The 20,865-nt window shown below is 49.2% G+C and overlaps 1 protein-coding gene across 1 annotated transcript in view; it reads left to right on the forward strand.

The window, feature by feature from the left end:
• Positions 1–2,040: 2,040 nt before the first annotated feature.
• The window catches only part of SEC16B (SEC16 homolog B, endoplasmic reticulum export factor), a 35,650-nt gene continuing 16,825 nt past the window's right edge, over positions 2,041–20,865 (forward strand). Inside the window, exons 1-12 of the mRNA XM_054587722.1 lie at positions 2,041–2,135; positions 4,155–4,502; positions 5,836–5,948; positions 6,696–6,816; positions 7,613–7,721; positions 8,850–8,994; positions 9,614–9,765; positions 10,127–10,188; positions 11,776–11,911; positions 12,325–12,562; positions 15,512–15,605; positions 17,324–17,405. Of these exons, the coding sequence (XP_054443697.1) occupies positions 4,213–4,502; positions 5,836–5,948; positions 6,696–6,816; positions 7,613–7,721; positions 8,850–8,994; positions 9,614–9,765; positions 10,127–10,188; positions 11,776–11,911; positions 12,325–12,562; positions 15,512–15,605; positions 17,324–17,405 (1,542 nt within the window). The 5' untranslated portion in view covers positions 2,041–2,135; positions 4,155–4,212. The remainder of the gene's footprint in view (positions 2,136–4,154; positions 4,503–5,835; positions 5,949–6,695; positions 6,817–7,612; positions 7,722–8,849; positions 8,995–9,613; positions 9,766–10,126; positions 10,189–11,775; positions 11,912–12,324; positions 12,563–15,511; positions 15,606–17,323; positions 17,406–20,865) is intronic.

Below are 20,865 nucleotides of genomic sequence, written 5' to 3' on the forward strand. Positions count from 1 at the left end.
GAGGTCCCAGCGGCCTCCATCTGTCACCCCACTCATCCTGGTCCGGGGGGCATCGGTCCAGGGGGAGGGGCGAAGGGAGGAGAGGAGCAGCCGCCTCCGCCAGCCCAGGGCTCATGAGGAAGGATGGAGCCATTCTTACTCCCGAGTGACTTAAGGCTTCTCTAGATCTTGGCAGTAGAGGTGTGTTCAGGGAGGGCAGGTCTTCAGGCAGCCAGGTGGGTGGCTTTCAGAGGAGTCGTTGGTCCCTTAGGAAACCTGGATCGTGCCCAGGCCTTCGCTCCTGAGCTTGCACTGCGAGTGGCAGTTCCAGGACTGGCACCGGCAGCCCCTAGTCCCCATGCCAGGCTAATCGCCTCTGGCCCTCAGACCATGTTTTCCTGGCACCTGTCCTTCCTGGTAATTGGACTGCTGAGTGGCATACGCTTTGTCTGATACCCAGCTCACCTGAAGGACGGGGTCACAGCCGAGGTGGCCCATCTCTGGCCGAGGCCACGGGCCCGGTCTCGCCGAGGCTGGCTCCAGCAGCTGGCTCTGCCAGAGTAGAGTCAAGGCTTCCGGGTAGCTTGGCAATCTTGGTTAAATCACTGCACTTCTCTGGACCTTAGTTTTATCATCAATAAAGTGAAGCTCCAGCGTTAACACTCCAGGAATGCAGTTGGTGTTATGGGGCAGGACAAACATCGTGTTATAAGCCAGAAGAATTGCGTCAGGGTTCATGCATGTTACTGTGATATACAGAACACGCCATTGGGCATCTGTGTCTGTGTCTTAATCAACCACGCGCTGTTCCTGTGGTCGATGTGCATCCTTCTCCAGTAAGGCTTCCCAGCAGGATTAAAAACGGCAGTGCAGCTGCTAACGAGCCAAACTTCAGGGCCTACGGGCAGGGTAAGAAGTCATGTCCACGCTCTGTGGCCCCATCCTAGGGGTCAGTTCAGGCGCTGAGACAAAACCTGAGAGTTCAGGCACATTAGCATATTGACCATGAGAGCCTCTGCGGTGGCCAGCCCTGGACTAGTAACAACGTGGGAGGTTAGTTTGCTCCCAGCGTTTTGAAGACAAGGTCTCTGGCCTTCAAATTTTTGTGCGTCAAATCCTGGCATCTTAGGCTAAATTAAATGTTTGTTGAAAGAAAGAAGAAACTCTGGGGACCTTTTCAGAGCAAGTTCTGAATTTTATTTCCCATCCTCCAAATTGTTGAGATATAATTGACATAGAACACTGTGTAAGTTTAAGGTGTCTAATGTGATTTTCTGTGTTTTAAAATATTAATTCAAAAGCGAACATGAGCTTCTCTCTGTCTATGGTAATAATGCTGAAAAAATGTATTTTGCAACCGCAAGAAATTATTTGCTTATTGTAACAGAAAACTTTTCAGTGTCTTCAGTTCAATGTTGGGTGTTTGAAGTTGTTTTCCTTTCGATAACACACTTGATACACAGCCACAACCCAATGGAGAGAAACATGAATGCGAAAACCCAAACCAGACAGAGCAAGTATTTATAACCCTGCCTCAACCAGTGGAAACACCTTACTTTTTTTTTTTTTTTTAAGGAAAGATAATACTTATTTATAGAGCATTCTTACTTATATATGCGCCATTTTACCAGCACTTCATCCTCAAAGTACCCTGGCAAGCTAAATATTGTTATTCCCCATTTAGAGGAGAAAGTGGGAATTGGGGAAGGTAAGTCGCAGAGCCAGCTCGGGGCACAGCCCCGGGGTTAATGGCCCCAAGGCTGCGCTTGTCTGGCCGGGCCAGGCTGCTCGCGCCAGGCTGCCCGCGGGCTTCCTGTCCCTGGTGCCTCTGTTCCTTGTTTGCCGTGGGGGTTTGGATGCTTTCACAGGCGAGAGAACTCAGCTCAGCCCACGGCCAGGCAAACAGAAGCCCCAGGTTCTGAGCAAATCCGCCAGTGATATCTGCCCCCATTCAGTGGCTGGGCTGTACTTTGCTCTCGTGAGTCAGCCCGTGGAGGCCGGGCAGTTGCAAAGGTAACTGGCTGCTGTAGATAGGAGGGCCAGGTGAGCCTCGGGAGATGTGGCACCTGGACTTTGACAGTCCGCAAGGCGAGGAGGCACTGTTGGGCCAGGCTGCTGGAGCCGCGCGGGAGGCAGGTGGAAGGGCGCCCGAGCAGGTGTGTGGGAACGCTAGCTCCCTTGTTCTCTTTCTCTTACCTGTGCTTGCTGTCCTATCAGACAAGGAAAGGCCAGATCGCCCTAGCGGGGGCCAGGGAGGGTCCTTCATGTGACCGCGCCAGTGCGGCTTGTCACTGTGGACGTAATGCCTTCATTTTGAAAATCTGAGGTGCCTTTTTGTTGGTGTCCTGACTGGAGTTGCTATCTCTTGGCAGTGAAATGACATGATTTTAGCGAAGAGATCGGGTACTGTGCCTTTGCACTCTGGGGAGGCCGTCTAGCGAAAATATCTGGGGACAGGGGAAAAGAGACTCTCTTACTTGGGTCTAAATGGTACTGAGTTCCATGGGCCTTCAGGGAAGACCCATGCACCCTTTCACTCTGGGGACATTTGGCCTTTGCTGGGATTTTCTGGAAAAAACCTACTGTTTTCAAGAAAGTAGGCTTACATGGGGCAGAGGGTGCTGGTTCTTCCAAGCTGTGACTGATCTTGAGGCGGAAGGCCCTTCCGGTGCGGTTTGTTCTCTGCTTTCGGCTCAATCGGTGGACCCTGGCTCCAGGTTCGGTCGGAGTGATGGCTTGATTTCAACACATGCACTTTGACCTTTGGTGCTGATAAGAATTTTTACTTTAGGCTGGGAGTTTCAGGAGTGGGAGCAAGTGAACTGGATTCCATCAGAATTTTTCAGCTGAAAACAGTTCCCAACAGAGAAAAAACACAGGGCGTGACCGAGCCAAGGCGCCCTCCTGGCGTGAGGTACTTCCCGGGAGGAGTGAGGGCCTCTGTGCGCCTTCCCGCAGAGGCGCCTGGACGCAGGCGCCGCTCTGTGCTGCGGCCCAGAGCAGGGAGGGCAGGCTGTGGTCCCCTGGGGTGCTCCCCCATATTGCAGAATAAGTGCGGAAAATCGGTTTGATTCTGGGGAAACTTCCAGTTTTAACATCTCCAGCCAGGCGGGTCACTGGACAGGGCACTCTCATTGGTCGGGGAAGCAACCCCAAACTCCCGGCTCGGTGGCTCCCCTGGAGCGAGGCGAGGCAGGCGTAGCCATAGTACCGGGTGAGTTCTAAGGAGCGCATTGAAGGGCTCAGGAAACGTGTCTCTTGAGGTCAATTTGAGCTTCTTTTTGTTTAGGAAATGCCTTCAGCTGCTCCCACTACCCCGATCTTTATCTCTAACACAGCTATTTATTGAACAATTACCATAGAGCAGGCCGTGGGTTGGGCACACTCTAAATTATCTCTAACTCTGACAGCAACCCTGCAAGCGAGTCATTATGATCCCCATTTTATGGATAAGGACATTGAGGCTTAAAAAGATTTAACTAGCTGCCCTGGCTGGTGTGGCTCAGTTGACTGAGCCCCGGCCTGCAAACTGAACCGTCTCTGGTTCAATTCCCAGTCAGGGCTTGTGCCTGGGTAGCCGCCCAGGTCCCTAGTTGGGGGTGTGTGGGAGGCAACTGATTGATGTTTCTCTCCCTCTCTTTCTCCCTCCCTTCCCCTGTCTCTAAAGATAAATAAATAAATAAAACATGGAAAAATATTAACTAGCTAATAAGTGGCAGAGGGCAGAGTTAGGATTTGAACTGTGGTCTAGCTCTGTCTATGTGGTCTGGCCCGCTCTATTTCCATGACGGGATAGGGCCTCTGCAGTAAATGTGAAATAAGCGTTTGCTGGTAGAGTAAATAACCATTTCTTTCATTGGAATACCTTGGTAGTGTTTTGGACTTTTGTCTATTACTCTTCTCTTTCCCATGCTTCCCATGTCTATTATTGCTCCAACTAACTATACTGTTTAATTTTTGAAGCGACATCAATATAGTTGCCTAGGCTGTTATTTATTTCATGGGTCTGTTTGAGATTTCTCCCCAGGTACTTCTATATCAGTGTCCATCTGGTTTATTTTAGATAGAGGCTTTTGAGGACTGTAAGCACCCCACTCCCTAAAACCTAATCAACCATCATGTTTGGATATAAACCTAAAATAAAGATGAATTTTTTGATCTTGTTTTGTCTGCAGGGAGATGAAATAACTACACAACTGACTGAGAACAAGAGAGAAGGTCAGGAGGTCAGGGATGGAGCCTGGGACCCCCCAGGGGCCGCCGCAGCCCCGGGGGAGGCCCCCCGCACAGTCACAGGGCCCGGGCCTTCGGAGAGACGGATATTACCGGCCTGCGCCCCACACTTGGCACAACGGAGAGAGGTTCCATCAATGGCAAGACGCCCGTGGGAGCCCCCAGCCACAGAGGGACCCCAGGGCAGACCACCAGCAGCCCCATTACATGCCCAGGCCTGGGGACAGGCCTCAGCCTGGGTCAGGGGTTGACTATCAGGAAGGTGGCTATCCCCCCCAGTTGTATGCGAGGTACGGTGATAGAGCTTGGAATTGACCCAACTCTCCCAGGTGCTTATGAGCACATTGTTCTTTTCCTTCTTCCTTTTCCTTTTATTCCTCCTCTTTTTCCTCCCCTTTTTCCTTCTCCACCCTACTACACGGATTTAGCTAAACACTTTTCTCTCCCAAATTGGATTTTGGTGATAGAAAATAGTATTTCCTTCTTCTGTATCCCTTGCTGGAGCTTCTTAAAGAAGCCATTAGAATGTGGTTAGGTGTTGAGCGCAGAGGAGAGGGTAGAATGAATGAAAGGGTGGTGAGATTCAAGAGAACAGCTGGAACCCTCTTCTCCCAGGATTGCAAAAGGCGACACCTATGTGTAGACGATGGAGAAACTTTTCCTAAGGATCCCCGTGAAAACTTCCTCATCACCTTTGGACCACTCCGGCCCAGAGTTAGCATGACACCCCCGCCTCCGAGAAGCGCCCTGGTACCTAGAACAGCACTTAGAATGTGACAGGCCTCTAATAGAAATGGGTAGTGAATGAATGAATGGGAACTTAAAAAAAAAATCAGCCTCTGGGGAAGCACATAAGCTTGCAGGCTCCATGCTGAGAAGGACGAGGCCTCAACGAGGTTGTTCTAGGTTGGAGATTCTAGAATCCCCGCCCCTGAGTTCTAATGGATAGCACAGCACCTAATATTTTATGGAATGTCCGGAGCTTTCTGTGTCCACTTTAGGTTTTCCAGGGGGAGTAATATTTACCTGCCTACGGATTCAAGGTTGAAATTATGACAGATATTTTAAAGGATTTTGCCTCTATGATATGTTAAAGAATTATTAGTTGATAAGAACATTAACAACCTGGCATTCCTTTCCCTGGTCTTTCTGGATTGTTGACGTCTCAAAGGAAGATACGTTAAGGACAAAGGCAATACAAACAATCAGGTTTAACATCGTTTGACCTGACTTTTTGGTCTCATTTCCATCTGTAATATGCATGGGCATTACAACAGCATATTGGATACTTACACAGTCATCTCGGGAAGGGGTTTTCAAAGACAATATCTTGTGTGGTTGGATGTGCGTCCTTGAAGAGCGAGAGGGATCATGGAGGAGGAGACACTTGGCTATCGCTTTGCTATGAAAATCCCAGCCTTGTTCTGAAACAAAGGCCTTACCCCTGCTCTGTGCCTGAATTTCCGGTTTATGGGATCTAGAATTAACTGCGACTTTTAAACAGATTCTAGACGGAGGTTACAATTCTGTCCTCTGAGGTTGTTTACTTTGTCCAGTCTTCTACTGGGTTCTCTCTTTACCACACTCATCCTTGAATGACTGGCCTTCTTTGTGACATTTTAGGCCAGGCATTGAGGATCCATATCAGAGCTACCTCCCCCCGGCTCTGAGGGAAGAGTATGCTTATGGAAGTTACTACTACCGTGGGCACCCGCAGCAGCAGCCAGAAGAAAGAGGTATGGAATAACCTCCCAGAAGCTTCTGAGATGGGGCAGAGGCCAAGACGGCCACATGCAGAACCTCCCCTTGGACGCACTGCTCTGCAGCGGGGGGAAGGACCTCCTGGCCCTGCCTACTTCTGTCTTGCCCAGATGAGGTCACAGCAAAGACACTAGAGCTTGATGTCTCGAGGAGAGATAGAAAGCAGTCATTTTTCTTTGTAGGTGTAGGTGACAGCACTGAAACTCTCACTGTGTTGCTAATATTATGGATACTTTGCACTTTATCCACATTTTTTTCCTTCTACTTCTCATTATGGCTCAGATTACAGTTTCCGACCAAGGGTCAGTGACATCATCGCATCTGTCCCTGGGCTGGGATGAGTCTGACCATCATTTACGCTGTGGTGCAGATAGGCACCCTAGGAATTTGTACCCTACACAACAGTAAGGCTTTAGATATATGCTAATGGCTGCTAGCAAAGAGAGATCCGTTTTGACCATTGAAAACACACACGCACACGTTCCTCCCACCCCATTGTACATTTGTAAGGAGCCACACTGACCAATCGGGGAGGACTCAGGAGCCTCTCATGGGCTTCCACCATCAGCTCCTGCTTATCAATTCTGTTCAGTTTGGCAACTATGTGTGTGTGCCTACTGTGCTCCAGCGACTCAGTTCCATAGCCTGGAAGTGTCTTTCCGTGCTGTCAGAAACAGGAAGCGACCTGCTTTATTTATTTTATTTTTTTTCTGAGGGTGCAGTGCGGAGGCAAGCGAGTCCTTATATCTGGCATGAAGATTATCGAGAGCCAAAGTACCTCCCTGAGCATCACCGTGGAAACCAGAAGAGTCCGTCTGGGACACACAGTGAGACCCAGTTCCAGTGAGTGTGCAAGGAGAGGCCAGGCCTGCACGGTTCAGCCCCGCCAGACTCCTTTAGGAAAATCCAATGCATCTGGCACTGGGCTCTTGTCTCTGGAAGCCTGTCTGCTTCTGTTGTGGTGTGTGGGGGTTGTTCCTGGGGACGTGGGTGTAGCCCAGGACGGCCCAGGCCAGCTGTTAGCAGGAACCCCAGGCGGAGAGATTGTTAACTCTGAGACGTGGTTCCCAGACCTGGGCTCGTGTGGGTTCTGTTACCTGAGGTCCACGCTGAAGGAGGGCCTTCATGCCCTGTTGGCCTCGGAACAGATGTGGCCTTCCAGAAGTTCCCATGACGAGGTCCTGCCTGGGGCTAGGATGCTCCTCCTGCATGGGATGTCCGCTCCTGCATGAGGGGAATGGGACATCCTTTGGGATGAGGCAAGCCGGGGACGGGAACAGCCTTTTGTTCGAGCACCTGTCCTGGTGGCCTTAGGCCTGACATCTTTACCTGGAGCCCACCCACCAACTGCTCTGATTTAAGCCGTTCCAGGAGGCCAGGCTGCAGGGCCCAGGCCCGCTCTGCGGGGTTGGGGGCAGCTTCCAGTCGCTGCACTGGGGAACCTGGGAGCCCCTATTGTCCTGGTATTAGCAGACTGAGGAGGCGATGGGAGGACAGTGCTTCCCCCCTGTGGCACGCAGGCCGACCGGACGCCTGCCCGCCCTTTGCCATAGAACGGCCTTCCGCAGGGAGCAGCGCAGCCTGGCTGGCTTGCCCAGGAAGCCGTCCCCCGCAACCTGTCCCTGTCATTTTGCTGCAGATCTCAGAGTGGGAACGCTTATAAAGACAGCCCTGCTTCCAACTCTGGGCAGGAGAGGCCTGGGAACCTGTTTCCGGAGAGTCTACTCACGGGGGCCCAGATGAATAAGGTGAGCTGAGGTGGCATTGGGGGCTGGTGGCCTTGCCAGTGCCTCACAGTGGCCCACAGACTGAGGGCCCTGCCCGCCTCCTGGCAGAGCCGCCGCTCACTCCTCCTCCTTCCCCGCTGCCTGTTTCAGTCTTCAGGGGCTGGGACCCTGACCTGCCCTTCTGCATTTTTGTCAAATTGGCCAGGTCGGGAAATGTCCCCTGAGTCAGTCTGAGGTGCTGGGAGGGAGGAGGGGAGGCTGCCACCAGGACCCCAGCAGACTAGCATTTTGGTTCACCCAGGTAGTGGGAAGTTGCTGGGATCGTTTAATTCAGGCCTGAAAAGCAGGGCTTGGGACCTTTCTTGACTTTTTAGAAGACCTTCTCTGTCTTCTCAGATCTTACTGTGCATATGGCGTGGGCCATAAACTAGAGCTCTTAAATTTTTTAAATAAACTTTTATTTTGGAAAAATGTTAGATGTATAGAAAAAATGCCAAGACACTGTAGAGACAAGCTCTTAATTTTTGACAGTCTTGAATACATTTTGTTCCCCTGACTGGCTTTGTATGATCTTGGAGAGCAGCTCCTCCTGTATGCCCAGTGCGTAACAGGGTGGGGCACACAGTATTATGAGCAACGGTAACAACAACACAGTAACAGCAGCCACACGCAGGTACAGCACCTGACAGCAGACAAAGAGCTTTTGCATCCAGTGTTTTATTTGTCTCCCCCAGGAGGTAAGTTCCATGAATTCCTTGTATGCCTGTAGCCCAGGGAAAGCACAGTGCCTGGAGCATAGTAGGTGCTCATTAAGTAGTTGGTGTGATTATCTGTATTACCAGTGAGGGTGCCCAGCTCACAGTCACTTGTCACAAGTCATAGCAGCTCAGTATTGACAAAGCTGGGATCTGAATCCAGGCCTCCTGGCCCCTCGTGGGCCCAGGACCTGCACTCTTTCCACTGGGCCATATGCATCCTTCCGCGAACAGCTGTCAATTGAATTATCCATTCTTTCGCTTTCAGCACATCCACACGCACTGTATTTATCCAAGTTTGATTTTTGTTGCTCGGCATGAACACTCGGGGGGACCGTCCCTCTGAAACCGCTTCTGATTCTTCCCGGGCGTTTGCATTGGTTTTAATTTCCAGCCACCGCTGAGCAACGAGTCCAACCTTGTGCAGCAGCAGGAGTCCGGCCTCAGCTCCAGCAGCTATGAGCTCAGCCAGTACATGGCCGATGTCCCCGAGCCCTACGACCCCGTGGCCTCAGCAGCATGGAGACCAATTCAGGACGGTGGGTACTGAAGTGATCAAAGTCTTTGGTTGAGTCCGGTGGGAAGAAGGCTGAGTGGCAAGTCTCTCAGAAAGACACATTCACGCGGGCTTCCAAGAGTGGCTTCTTGTTCACCTCATTTGCCTACATAGGTCTTTGGGCAGAGAGGCCAACTTGGCTCCATTTCCCACCTTTTCCGTTGTACTGGAGGTTGCATCAGAGCAGATCCTTGGCAGGGAACCCTGCTCCCAGCCATCACCAGGCTCTCCTAGGAGCTTTTAAGTAGCAGATGAAGGAAGTGAGGACCGGAGTCAGTTTGGTAAAGCAAAGGCAGGTCACAAAGCGTGATTGCTTTGTCGGGATGTGGATGACTTGTCAAAATCCTGGCCTATCGTCATCATCGAGAGTCTGGACTTGGCGCATCATTAACTTTTGAACCAAACCTCAAATGCTTGCGTTACATTCTGACGTGTTCTCAGGGGCTTACGTCTGACTTGAAGCGAGGGCTGCTTCCAATGTAGGCCCCCCCCACCCAGCTCTCAGGTGGAATTTGGACAGAAATGCATTTGTGGCATGTTTCTAAGTAAAGGAAAGCAGTGGCCGTCATTGCTAACAGTGCCCACCTGTGTCTGTCGGTCAGAGGACGCACCGGCAGCGGGTTTCAAGGCGCCCATGAAGTTCTACATCCCCCATGTGCCTGTGAGTTTCGGGCCAGGAGGCCAGCTGGTGCGTGTATGTCCCTGCTCTCCCAGCGATGGGCAAACGGCCCTTGTTGAACTGCACAGCATGGAGGTGAGCAGGAGTCCGCCTCCCCGGCCTGCCGCACACTGCTCCCTGCTTCCTCTTGTTTGAGCCTGGGCACCTCCAGGGACGGGGGCCCTTGTGGGCAACTGGGTCGTGCACCCTGCGGGTGGGTTGTGTGTAAACAGGAATGGGTGGGGCCGTTCCCTGGAGAAGTGATACTAGGCTTACATTTTTCTTGAGATGCTGTTGGCTCAGTTGCAGCAACTGGAGAACTCACTTCTGTTCCGCTTTCTCTATGAGACCCTGAGCCACACCGTGGGACCGTGGCCCCAGGTTCTGACACTGGGCTCGACTGAAAGGGGCATTGTGTGGACATGGTCTTGAAGGGCAAATCTAATTTTTGTTCCAGGTTATTCTTAATGATTGTGAGGAACAAGAGGAGATGAGAACTTTCTCAGGACCCCTGATCAGGTAAATTACCTATGAGCTGCTGAGTAAGGGCTCTTGAAACCTACAAAGTCTTCCTGCTCAGAGTAGGATTTGGGGGCATTGGCTCTTGGCTTCCTTGAAAGAAAATGTCTATGCCCATTGCAGTAGAATTCTCTGTGCTACCAGACAGAGCTAAATGTGGCCTGAGCCCTTTTGACAAGCAATTCAGTAGTTGAAGGGCAGAAAAAATCATTAACACAAAGGTGTAAAAGTTTGAAATCAGTCCTGGCTGGTGTCACTCAGGGGATTGAGTGCCGGCCTTTGAATCAAAGGGTCGCAGGTTCAATTCCCAGTTTAGGGCACCTGCCTGGGTTGCAGGCCAGGTCCCCAGTAGGGGGTGCTCAAGAGGCAACCACACACTGATATTCCCCTCCCTTTCTTTCTCCCTCCCTTCCCCTCTCTAAAGTAAATAAATAAAATTAAAAAATAAAAACCTGAAATCAGTTCCATTTTACAGTGGTGACATGGTATGAGGTTTCAGCGTTCCATGTCCTTAACAGATACTGGAAAAGGGGAGGACAGCCTGGAGGTCATAGACAAGCAGGGCCTAGTGGGGAAAAAAGGCTTACCTTTTTCTGGAGAAATAGCAGTCAGCGTTGGAGTTCCTGGACAGTGTGCAAGTCCGCCCTCTGCAGGACTGAGCGAGAACTGCTTTTAACTGTCTTCTAAAATGCCCTTTGCTGTGGAGTCCTGGCTGCTGGCAGAGGACCGGGGTCCCAGGCCAGGGCATCCTACTAACTAGTGATACCAAGGCAGACAGGTCATTTAGCTCTTTCTAGCCTTAGTTTTCCCTTTAAGAAATGATTTAATGCCAGCTGTGCCTACCCAGGTGGTGGCTGTGAGACCGGAGGGGGATAGTGCACAGGGAAGCCCTTTAAATAGCAACACCATTATATAAATGTGTTCCTATCCTGATTCTCCCCCAAGAAAATCTCCATCCAGTATTTTGACAGTGTCGTCAAGTGAAAGTGAGTTGTCTGTTTCTTACAGTGAGGCACGCAGATTCAGCAGAGCATCGAGTTGAGCATTTGGACACTAGGGCATTTGTTCCCTCTGGGCACTGATTGTATTGAATGGTCTTCAGCAAATAATATTGCTTGTTTATTGAGCATTTAATACATGCCGCACCCTTTGCTAATTCCTTTTTTTGTAGGGAGATCGATTGTTAAAATGATCCCTATCTTAAAGGAGAAAGCAAGGCTCCCAGGAGACAAGAAGGCTGTGGAAGCTGGGAGGTGGCAAGCGAAGGTTTACACCCAGGGTCTGAATCAGACCCTGAGTCTCTGCTCTTGCCCGCTCCCTGGGCGATCACTGCAGGTCTCAGGCCTCGGTCTCCTTGCCTGTGAGAGGGAGAGAGCATCCGCGAGAACCTCTGAAGTCCCTTCCTGTTCCCCAAGGAAAGGACGGTCCTACAGCCGCAGCCTCAGTTCCCCCCACCCCCCAACCCCCGCCCTGGCCCGCACCTTCCAGCCTAGCCTGTGGCCTCGCTCCCTGGGAGTAAGCAGCCTGCGGCCCCTCCAGGAAGAGTCTGCAGCCGCTCACCCGTCGCTCCCTGAAATCTCTCTGCAGGGAAGACGTGCACAAGGTGGACATCATGACATTTTGCCAGCAGAAAGCAGCTCAGAGCCGCAAATCCGAGACCCCAGGGAGCAGAGACTCAGCTCTGCTGTGGCAGCTGCTGGTTCTCCTTTGTCGGCAGAATGGGGTGAGTGATGGGTGGGCCGCAGCAGCGGGATTGGCGTGTAAGCCTTGCTGGGATCCGTGAGGTTCCGCCTAGGGTGTAATTATCCAAGGTGACAGTAAAGAAGCAACACGCGCCACCCCAACCCCCGCCAGTTGCTCCGACGTCGATGCCAGCTTGCCTCCCAGACTCCCCCTTGACCTTGCCCCTGGCCTGGGGTATTGTGAAGCTGTTGGGTTACTGCACCAGGCACCCATGAGAGTGCGTGTATTCCTGGAAATCCTGTGGCACCTGAGTGGGATACAGCAACCCAGTGCTGACCTGCCTCCCCGTGAAGAAGGGGGTGCCCCGATGTTGTGTCTACTCTTCCAGCCGGGGCTGCCCCGGGAAGACGAAGAGGAACCTTCCCCTCTCGGGTGACTCTCTTTCCCTTGCAGTCCATGGTGGGGTCTGACATTGCGGAGCTGCTGGTGCAAGACTGCAAGAAGCTGGACAAGTACCAGAGGCAGCCACCGGTGGCCAACCTCATCAGCCTGACCGATGACGACAGCTGGCCAGTGCTCAGCGCGGGGACCCCGAACCTGCTCACCGGGGAGATTCCCCCCAGTGTGGAGACGCCAGCGCAGATCGTGGAGAAATTCACTAAACTGCTCTACTATGGGAGGAAGAAGGCAAGTGTGCCCCCACCAGGCTTGTCCTAAAAAGTAGCCACTGTCTGTCCCCACCACCCAGCCCTCCTCCCAGTAGATGGGGAATACAGGGTCTGCACAAATAGCGCCCCCCTTTTTTCCATTACAAACTCTTTTCTAACAAAACCATAAGCATGTAATTCTGTAACATAACAATATCACAGTCAAGCACACCGTAGGACACTTTAGGTGAAATGTTCAAATTAAAACTGTAAGTTATTACGTCCATATTATTACCCTACCAGCCACCCTCAAGCAGGTGTTACTGTTGCCAGACCCTGTGTCTACTCACTTTGTAGCACTTAAGTTCGGGAAGGTATGAAGAAGAAAATAAAAACATGAAGGAGCACATTTTCAGTTTGATATTTAAAGAGTAGAAAGTAATTCAAATGTAGATCATCATGTCATTGTTTGTCATTCTTGGATTTGAATCATTTGGGTCTTATCAAACTCAGTTAATATTCAAAAATATAATCTTCAAGTCTCTAATAAGGTATGACTACTCAAGGATTTCTAGATAAGGAAAGGCAAGTTATTGTTTGCCTCAGTTCTATCTGTACGCAAAACAAAGTTTAAATGGTGTTTTTCTTAATAATCTTTCAAACCCTCTGAATATATGTGAAGTAGAGTTGAAATATGAATACAACTAATTACATAGTTAATGATGGTGTGGATAAAACAAAGTAATTATAAATTTTTCAAAATGACAGAAGTATCCTGAAATCAAAAGACACATTTTATAAACCTATTTATCTTTCTGCATAGGCAATAGCAAACATTTTCCAAACACCCTTAGATTGCGTGTCAACAAAATGGCAATAGAATGTTCTGCTAATTGGTGACTCTTTCTGTCGTGGGTAGGGAAGGCCTCTGAAACAAGCAATGGGAACAGGAGCTATAGTTCATACATAGCAAAAGTGCAGTTTGATCTTGGGAAAAAGTGAAACACAAATTCTTTTGTTGATACTCAGTTTTTAATCAACTTTTTTAAATTAAAAAAACAGGCATAATCCTGCAATTAAAAGATAACAGCTGTAAACGTTTTGTTTATTTACTTGTAGCATTTTTCTATTTGTATACATTCAAAATCAAATTAAATCATATATACAATCACTTCTTCTTTCCTAAGGTTATATGGTGAAACACTCCCATGGCATTAGAATGCACCATTTAAAAATGGTTGGACAACATTCCATCATTTGAGGGCATCAGATTTTATTTAACCATCCATCATTGACTGCAGAGGCTATGTACATTTTTGTCACCCATTATCAGTTATACAATTTGAACATCTTGCCACATAAGTCTTTGATGGATCTTTTAATGAGTTTTTTTAAGGATAGATTCCTAGAAGTGACATCACTAGGTTGAAGCGCATGCACTTTCTAAAAAGTTCTTCATACATACACCGAATTAATTTCCAGAAAGTTTGTTTACATGCTATACCCGCACCAGCCATATCTAAGACATGCCTACCAAGTACTTTAATTCAGCAGATGAAGAGATGTCTTGCTTAATTTTTTTGACATGTAAATTAGACAACTTAATTTTTGCATTATTTATTTAAATCTTTTATTGAAGTATATTTGACAAAAATTGTAAGATTTTAAAGGGTACAATGTAATGCTTTACTACACACACACACACACACACACACACACACACACACACCCCTTGTGAAGGGATCCCCCATTGAGCTAATTAACAAATCAGTCACCACACAAATTTACCTATTTTTAGGCCTTGTTTAATTTTGAAGTCGAACTCACATTTTACAAAAGTCTTAACTTAAATATTTGAATATATGATTAAAATCAAATTGATTTAAAAAATCAAAAGATAAAACAAGGGGAAAATGGGGAAAGGGCGCCCCATCCCCAGCCACTCAGCTTCTGTCCGAGCTACCCACGGGTATTTCATGCACAGGTAATTGTTCCTCCTCTTTTCATAGCGTACTGTTTGCCACTTTTCACCTTCTGCTTTTCATTTAACAAAACATCTTGGCACACGCTTTCTGTGAAAGGGCAGACAGGGAACAGCCCAGGCCGGCAACGGCTGGGCTCCGCCGCTCCCGGAGAACCAGCGGCACGGCTGTGCTCCAGTAGGCACTCGGGTTATGTGTGATCTCCACCCGTAATGAAATAGTATTCTTCTTTTGATTTTTCCAATCATTTAAAAAATATAAAAACTATTCTTAGCTCGTGGGCTGAATTTGGCCTTCAGGCCACATTTTGCGGACCCCTGCTCCTTATATATATACATGTCTTCTTTATTATGTCTTATAGTTAAATTATAATTAATTAAACCCTTATATACTGACATTTAGGTTATGTCCAGTCTTTTGCTGCAATGAATAGCCATTGTCATTTTACCTTGTGCGAGAGAATACATGTGTGATGCATTTCTAGAAGTGGAGGTGTTCCAGAAGGGTGGATGGTTTGTAAGTTTGGTTGATATCCAAAAATTGCCTCATTAGCGGTTGTACCAATGTACTCTGCCCTCAGTGGAAGAGGCAGGTGGACCTGGGGACATGGAACTTGCAGGCATGGAGGGCCGGCTGTATCATGTTGCCACTTGTATTTTGAGACTCAGTCCTCGGGGTGAGGTACTTCTCTCATTTTTGACCCTAAGGTTCACAGAAGTGTCCTGTGCCTTTGCTAGCGATAAGGCGAACTGGAGGCCATGTCTGAAGTGAAGCTAGTGAAAGGGAATAATGGATTCTTAAAAAATAAAGGCTAGAGAAAGGGACACCTTGGACATACGTGCCAGCTAAAGTCCATTCCCCACGATTCCTTCTTCATGTTCACAGGTGGGGCTCTAGGAGTCTTTGTGGCGGCCCCACCTCTAGCTCTCGGGGGGCAGCGGTTCCTCAGCACAGTACCTTGTCCTTGTTGCCAGAGGAAGACACTGAATGTGACGTTTTGCTTTCAGGAAGCCTTGGAGTGGGCCATGAAGAACCATCTGTGGGGCCACGCTTTGTTCCTCTCCAGCAAGATGGACCCAAGGACCTACAGCTGGGTCATGAGTGGGTGAGCGGGGGCCTTGCAATGGAGGGCAATAGAGCAGAGAGGCCTCCCCCAGATGTGGGGGGTGGGGCCAGTGGGAGAAATGCAAGATGCATTGACACACCCACACTCTAAGCATTTTCCCAGGTTCTCTTTTCTGAGCCGGATGTAGAATTTCTCTACTCCAGGTTCTTATAAGCTAGACACAGACACACTCTTCCTCCCTGCAAAGCTGAATAGAACATTTTAGCAATATTTCCCAGAGTCAGGGCTTCCAAAAAGTAAGGGGGTTTCTACATTGTGGTAGCTTCTGTCCTTGGAAAGGGCTGTTTTGGATAGTTCCATTAGCGAGGGGAGAGGAATGTCACCCAAGGTTAACTCACAGAGCCTTAGGACTGAGAGTTAGTGCACGTCTACTGCTTAGTCTTGCAGTGGAGATATAGGTGCTGGGAAGAAGGTAGGGATGCGGGGTTGCAGGACTGAGCTGCGGCAGGAAAGGGGGTTTATGGGACTGGGAATTAGATCCGGAAGTCTTCACCCAGGGCAGTGGGAGATGACAAGGCTGAAGGGGTACGTTTAGTCAGAAATCATGCCAGCATACCAAGATCCGGGTACCAGGAGGACTGGGACAAATGCCCAAACCAGGACGAGATAGGAATGGAGGTGCGAGTTCCTAGCCAGGAGCTCCAACTAAGGTGGATGAAATAGCAAAAGAGTCAGATCTAGTGGAGGTGGTAGGCCTAGGGGGTGCTGGAGAAGGGTTTCTGAGCAAGTCCTTTAAGCTCTAGTTAGCATCCATGGGACACATATGTGGCATGGACGGGGCTGCCCTCTTAGCTTCACTTATATTTAAATTGGCCACACATCCTGCTGAGCAGAGAGTTGGCCAAGAAGATGGACACACTATGCTAAGTTCCGTCCGTGGGGCTAGTGGCTGTCACGCTCCCTGGAGCCCGTTCTTCACGATGGCCTCCACGGGCCTCTTCCTGATGCTAACCCGTCGGCTCCATGGGCCTGGCCCCACCGCTGCGCACTCGGCCTGTGCAGGGGCTGGACTGGGGAAGAGCAGCGGAGCTTCACCACATCACGTGCTCTGAGCCTGCGAGGCCAGGGCACTACTAAAAACGATGCTGCTTTAAGGGATGGTTTTCCCTTGGGGTTTGGAGACGCGTATCCCACTGCCCACGTTGCAGCATATGTCTCTGCTACAGATTTTTGCCTTGGGCCACTGATTCTCAACAGCACCCAGTGAGTTGTGAAAAATCTCTTTCAAATCAGCTCTAGAGCTTATAGCATTGCTGTTAAGCATATCCCTTGGTTTGTCACCATCAGGACCACTTCTGGTCTCTGTTCGATGCCTATTTGGTTTCTGAAAATGGCTACTTAGTGCCTGCATGTAAAAGCACTACAGTCCCAGAGAGGAGGTTTGGGTTCACTGCTGCGGCCCTCCAAGGCTCTTTGAGACACTGGTGGTCACCTCCGTGCAGAACTAGTGACCCAAGAGTTCGGGTGTCCGTGCCAAAGTGCAGAAAATCTCCCCCAACAGTGGGATCCACCTGGGGTGTGGGGTGAAGATTCTGTCCTCTAGGTGTGACAAAGGCACAACCGAAAAGCAAAGAGAAGCTCTTGTTCCAAAGGAAGCTGCTAAAACCAAATAGAAATATGTATGAGGCCTTGAGCAATGGCAATGGGTAAAAGGCCCTCTTGCCTTGGCCCCCGCTGACGGCCGTCTCTCTCTGCAGCTTCACCAGCACGCTGGCGCTCAACGACCCGCTGCAGACTCTCTTCCAGCTCATGTCCGGGAGGATCCCGCAAGCAGCCACGGTAGCCTTTGTGGGACCCTTTCAACACCCCGCATCCAAAGGGCTTAGGGGGTGGGACTGCTCTGGAACTAGGGCATGGCTTTGATGATTAAAAATCAAAATAAGTGTTCGTTCATAACCTACCTCGTGCAAAGCACTTTGATGCTTATTATCTCATGGAACGCACAGAGGCAGGAATTCCCGTCCCTGTTTGGCGGACGTGAAAACAAATGTGCGAGGTGTGAAATGAGCCACAAACACAGAGCGAGCCAGGAGTGGAGCCAGGATCAGCCCCACGCTGCTCAGTCCCAGAGACCCTGCCCTACCACCAGGGCTTGGGGCCAGCTTCGCTGGGAAGACCAGGAGAGCCTGAGGCTGCTCTCCAGGCCTCCACAGGCTACTCTTTTTTCCCTCTACTGCGCCTTGACCCTTCGAGGCTGGACACACTAGATTTTGCGCATTGTCTAGACTTGGGTTTGGCTCAGGGGATGTCCAAGGCCAGCTGGGGAGTTCTCCCATTGTAAGAGATGTGGTCTTTTTGCTTCAAGTATTCCTTCCTTATCTTTAAAGTCCAGTAACTAGGATACATCTTCGTTGACTGTTTGGGTCAGTTTTTTTTTTGTGGAACACAGAATGTTCTTTTAATATGTGTATTTGTGTCTTATGGTTCAGAAAAGCTTTCTTGAATTATATCCTTCCGTGATTATTTTATTCTATTATTTTGGTTTTCTTTTCAGGAACTCCATTTATAGCCTTTCCATTTAACTAAAAAGAACAAAAAAACCTTTGTTTGTTTCATTTCTTTATTTATTTTTTGCATTTCTAATTTCTACCCTGCATGTCCCTTATTGTTTCACCATGTTTTTTAGCTTCTATGTTCTTTTCGTTTTTGTCCTTATTTCTTTGACTTTCCCCCACCTCCTCCCCAAGCTCTGTGGGCCTCACTGATCTTCTGTTCACACCATCTCTTTCCTCAGCACCTAAAACTTAGCTTTAGGCCCTTGCTTCGTAGACGTTGTTTCATTGTTTTATTTTACTTCAGTTCATGATAAAATATTGGGTGGTAGTTTTTTGTTTTCTGGTAACTTGTTTATTTTTCCCCCCGGTGAATGTTCCTTCTACCTTCCATTTATTTTTCACGCTACTTCTCTCCCTCCGTCTTTGTAATCTGCACGGAGAACGTGCTGGCTCCTTCAGGAGTCGAGTCTTCTCTGGTCCGGTTATTCATGGGAGGCCTGTGCGGGGAGGGGCCAGGGCCGTATCAGGCCACCTGGCCTTTCCCGCATCTGCTGTAGTTTCCTGGGATCGTCTGTGCAGCCTTTGTGTGTCCCCAGCCTGCGGAGATGGCTGTGGGGTAACCCCCCGCTGCTGTTTTCTCTCTGTTCCCCCATGAATGCACTTCTGTCCACACTCTCCATCTCTTTTGGCAGCCTTTTCTCATATTTCCAGGTGTGGGCTTCTGCTGACGCCTAACTTTAATGAAAGTGGACCTCAAACTTATGCTTTTGTTGTTGTTGTTGTTGTTTTTCTTTTTCTTGCTCTTTGCGCACAACTCCACAAAAAGAAAAGGGAAATGACGGCTTCTGAGCCCCTCCCTTAAACCCCGGTTGCAGCGGAGCACAGAGCGCGCCTCGCTTCTCTGCCCGGACCCTGCGCTTTGCCACGGAATTGCGTCCGGTTGCCCGCGCAGGGAATGGCGCAATCAACGTGGGTCGGCTGGGTCTCCCTGCAGTGGGGGAGTTACCTGAACGCTCCAGACTTGTAGGCGAGGGAACTGAGAAGTCAGGGGTGCAATGCCAACGCTGTATTTGATCTTAGCGTTTGAGGGTTTCTTATGACAGCATCCGGTAAAAGCTAAGGCTGTAGTTACTTGCAACGCTTGGTGCTGTGGACAAAGCGCAGCCGCCGGAAACACAGACTGGGCTTCTAGCACAGGTACGACGTGGACTCTGCTCCCGCCGCTGAGTGAACTTGGCCTTGTTCCTTCATCTCGGAACCTCAGTTTCTCATGTTCGTGGGTATTCCGATGCCTAACCGATAGAGTGATGGTGAAAGTTAAAGGAGAGATAATATCTGAACACGTCAGCCGCCATGCTTGGCTCATTGAAACTAGTTAATGAATGGTTGCTCTCTCTCTGCCTTTGTCTGTCTATCTCCATATATCAGCTTTACAGTGATTTTTAAAAATCACTTGTGGAGGAGACAGAATGACTTCTAAGTTTTTGTTCTTTTTAGCAAAGGCTTTTCTTTCGCTGGTTTCTTTAGTCCCAGCAAGGAAGGGCCTGGCTCCCACATTAAGGTGGGGATAATAATAGCACCCAAACCCTGTGACTGCTCCTAGAAGAACTGCCTAGTGTGGTTCGTGGTCAGAGTGTAGGAAGCGAGCATGGCCAGTAGTGGGTGATTTATTATTATCCTCCTCATTCATATTGCATAGCCCCGATAAATAGAGGAACTGTAAGATGGAGTCAGATGAGGCATCTTTTGTTCTTTGGCATAATTACCAAGACCAAGTCATTGTGAATTGTGTTGACATCCAGATCTTAGCTATTACTGCCAATCTCCTGCTTCCCTCACTGTAGGTGACAGCTGGAAACAGGCTGGCGGGGTGGGGGGCGGGTGGGGGGCGATCTGCAAATCTCTTTCCTTCGTTGGGCTTGTGCGTGTGCGTGTGTGTGTTTACACCTACATGTAATTAATAAAGTGCAAACCAAGTGTGCAGCATTATGCTCCGTGCTTTACTTAACTATCTCCTGTTATTATCAACAATAACCCCCTTGGGTAGAAATTACGATCTCCATTTAAGAGATGAGGAAACGAAGGTTTAAACACATTGAGAAACTAGCTCAAGGTCACACTGCTAGTAAGAGGCTGGACTCCAGTTGAATCCAGGGCCCGTGTTACTTCTGTGACCTTATGTGGTTTCTTTATTGATGTTTCCTGCGCTGAAATCCCTCTTCATTCGGGAAAAGGCTGGCCCCAGGGCCAGATGGTAGGTAAAGCACCCTTCGTGTGTTCTTTGTTTACACTCTACTGCCCCCTGGTGGAGATCTCTGCCCCTGCATTGTTACCAATGGGAAGAAGGCGTAGCCCTTGGCTAGGAATGAATGGGGCTGGAGTGCTGGTTGGGCTGCTTGGCTTGATTTTTTTTGTCCTCCCAAGTGGCGCTAGTTTGTTGTGAGGATTAAACAGGGTGATGTATGCTAGAGGGCTTTGTAAAACTAGAAAACATTAGCCATTTGTAAGGTATTAAGGAGCCCAATGTTCCCCTGACTTGTAATGCTAATGTGGACTCTATGCCTTGTGAGCCTGAGATGTTTGGTCTTCCTTCCTCAACTGAAACAGGGTTTGATTTTCATTTTGTCCCTAGCCATTGGGATTGGGGGCACCAGGAAGAAATTTGAAAAATTAGTGAAAATTAGTGACTACTAGTGTCATTTATTTATCTATCTTATCCCTGTGTATGCATGTATAGGCAACTG

This window comes from Pteronotus mesoamericanus, unplaced genomic scaffold (genome assembly GCF_021234165.1).
Source record: "Pteronotus mesoamericanus isolate MK-2021 breed Mesoamerican mustached bat unplaced genomic scaffold, CSHL_Meso_final scaffold_1186, whole genome shotgun sequence".
Taxonomy (NCBI): Eukaryota; Metazoa; Chordata; class Mammalia; order Chiroptera; family Mormoopidae; genus Pteronotus; species Pteronotus mesoamericanus.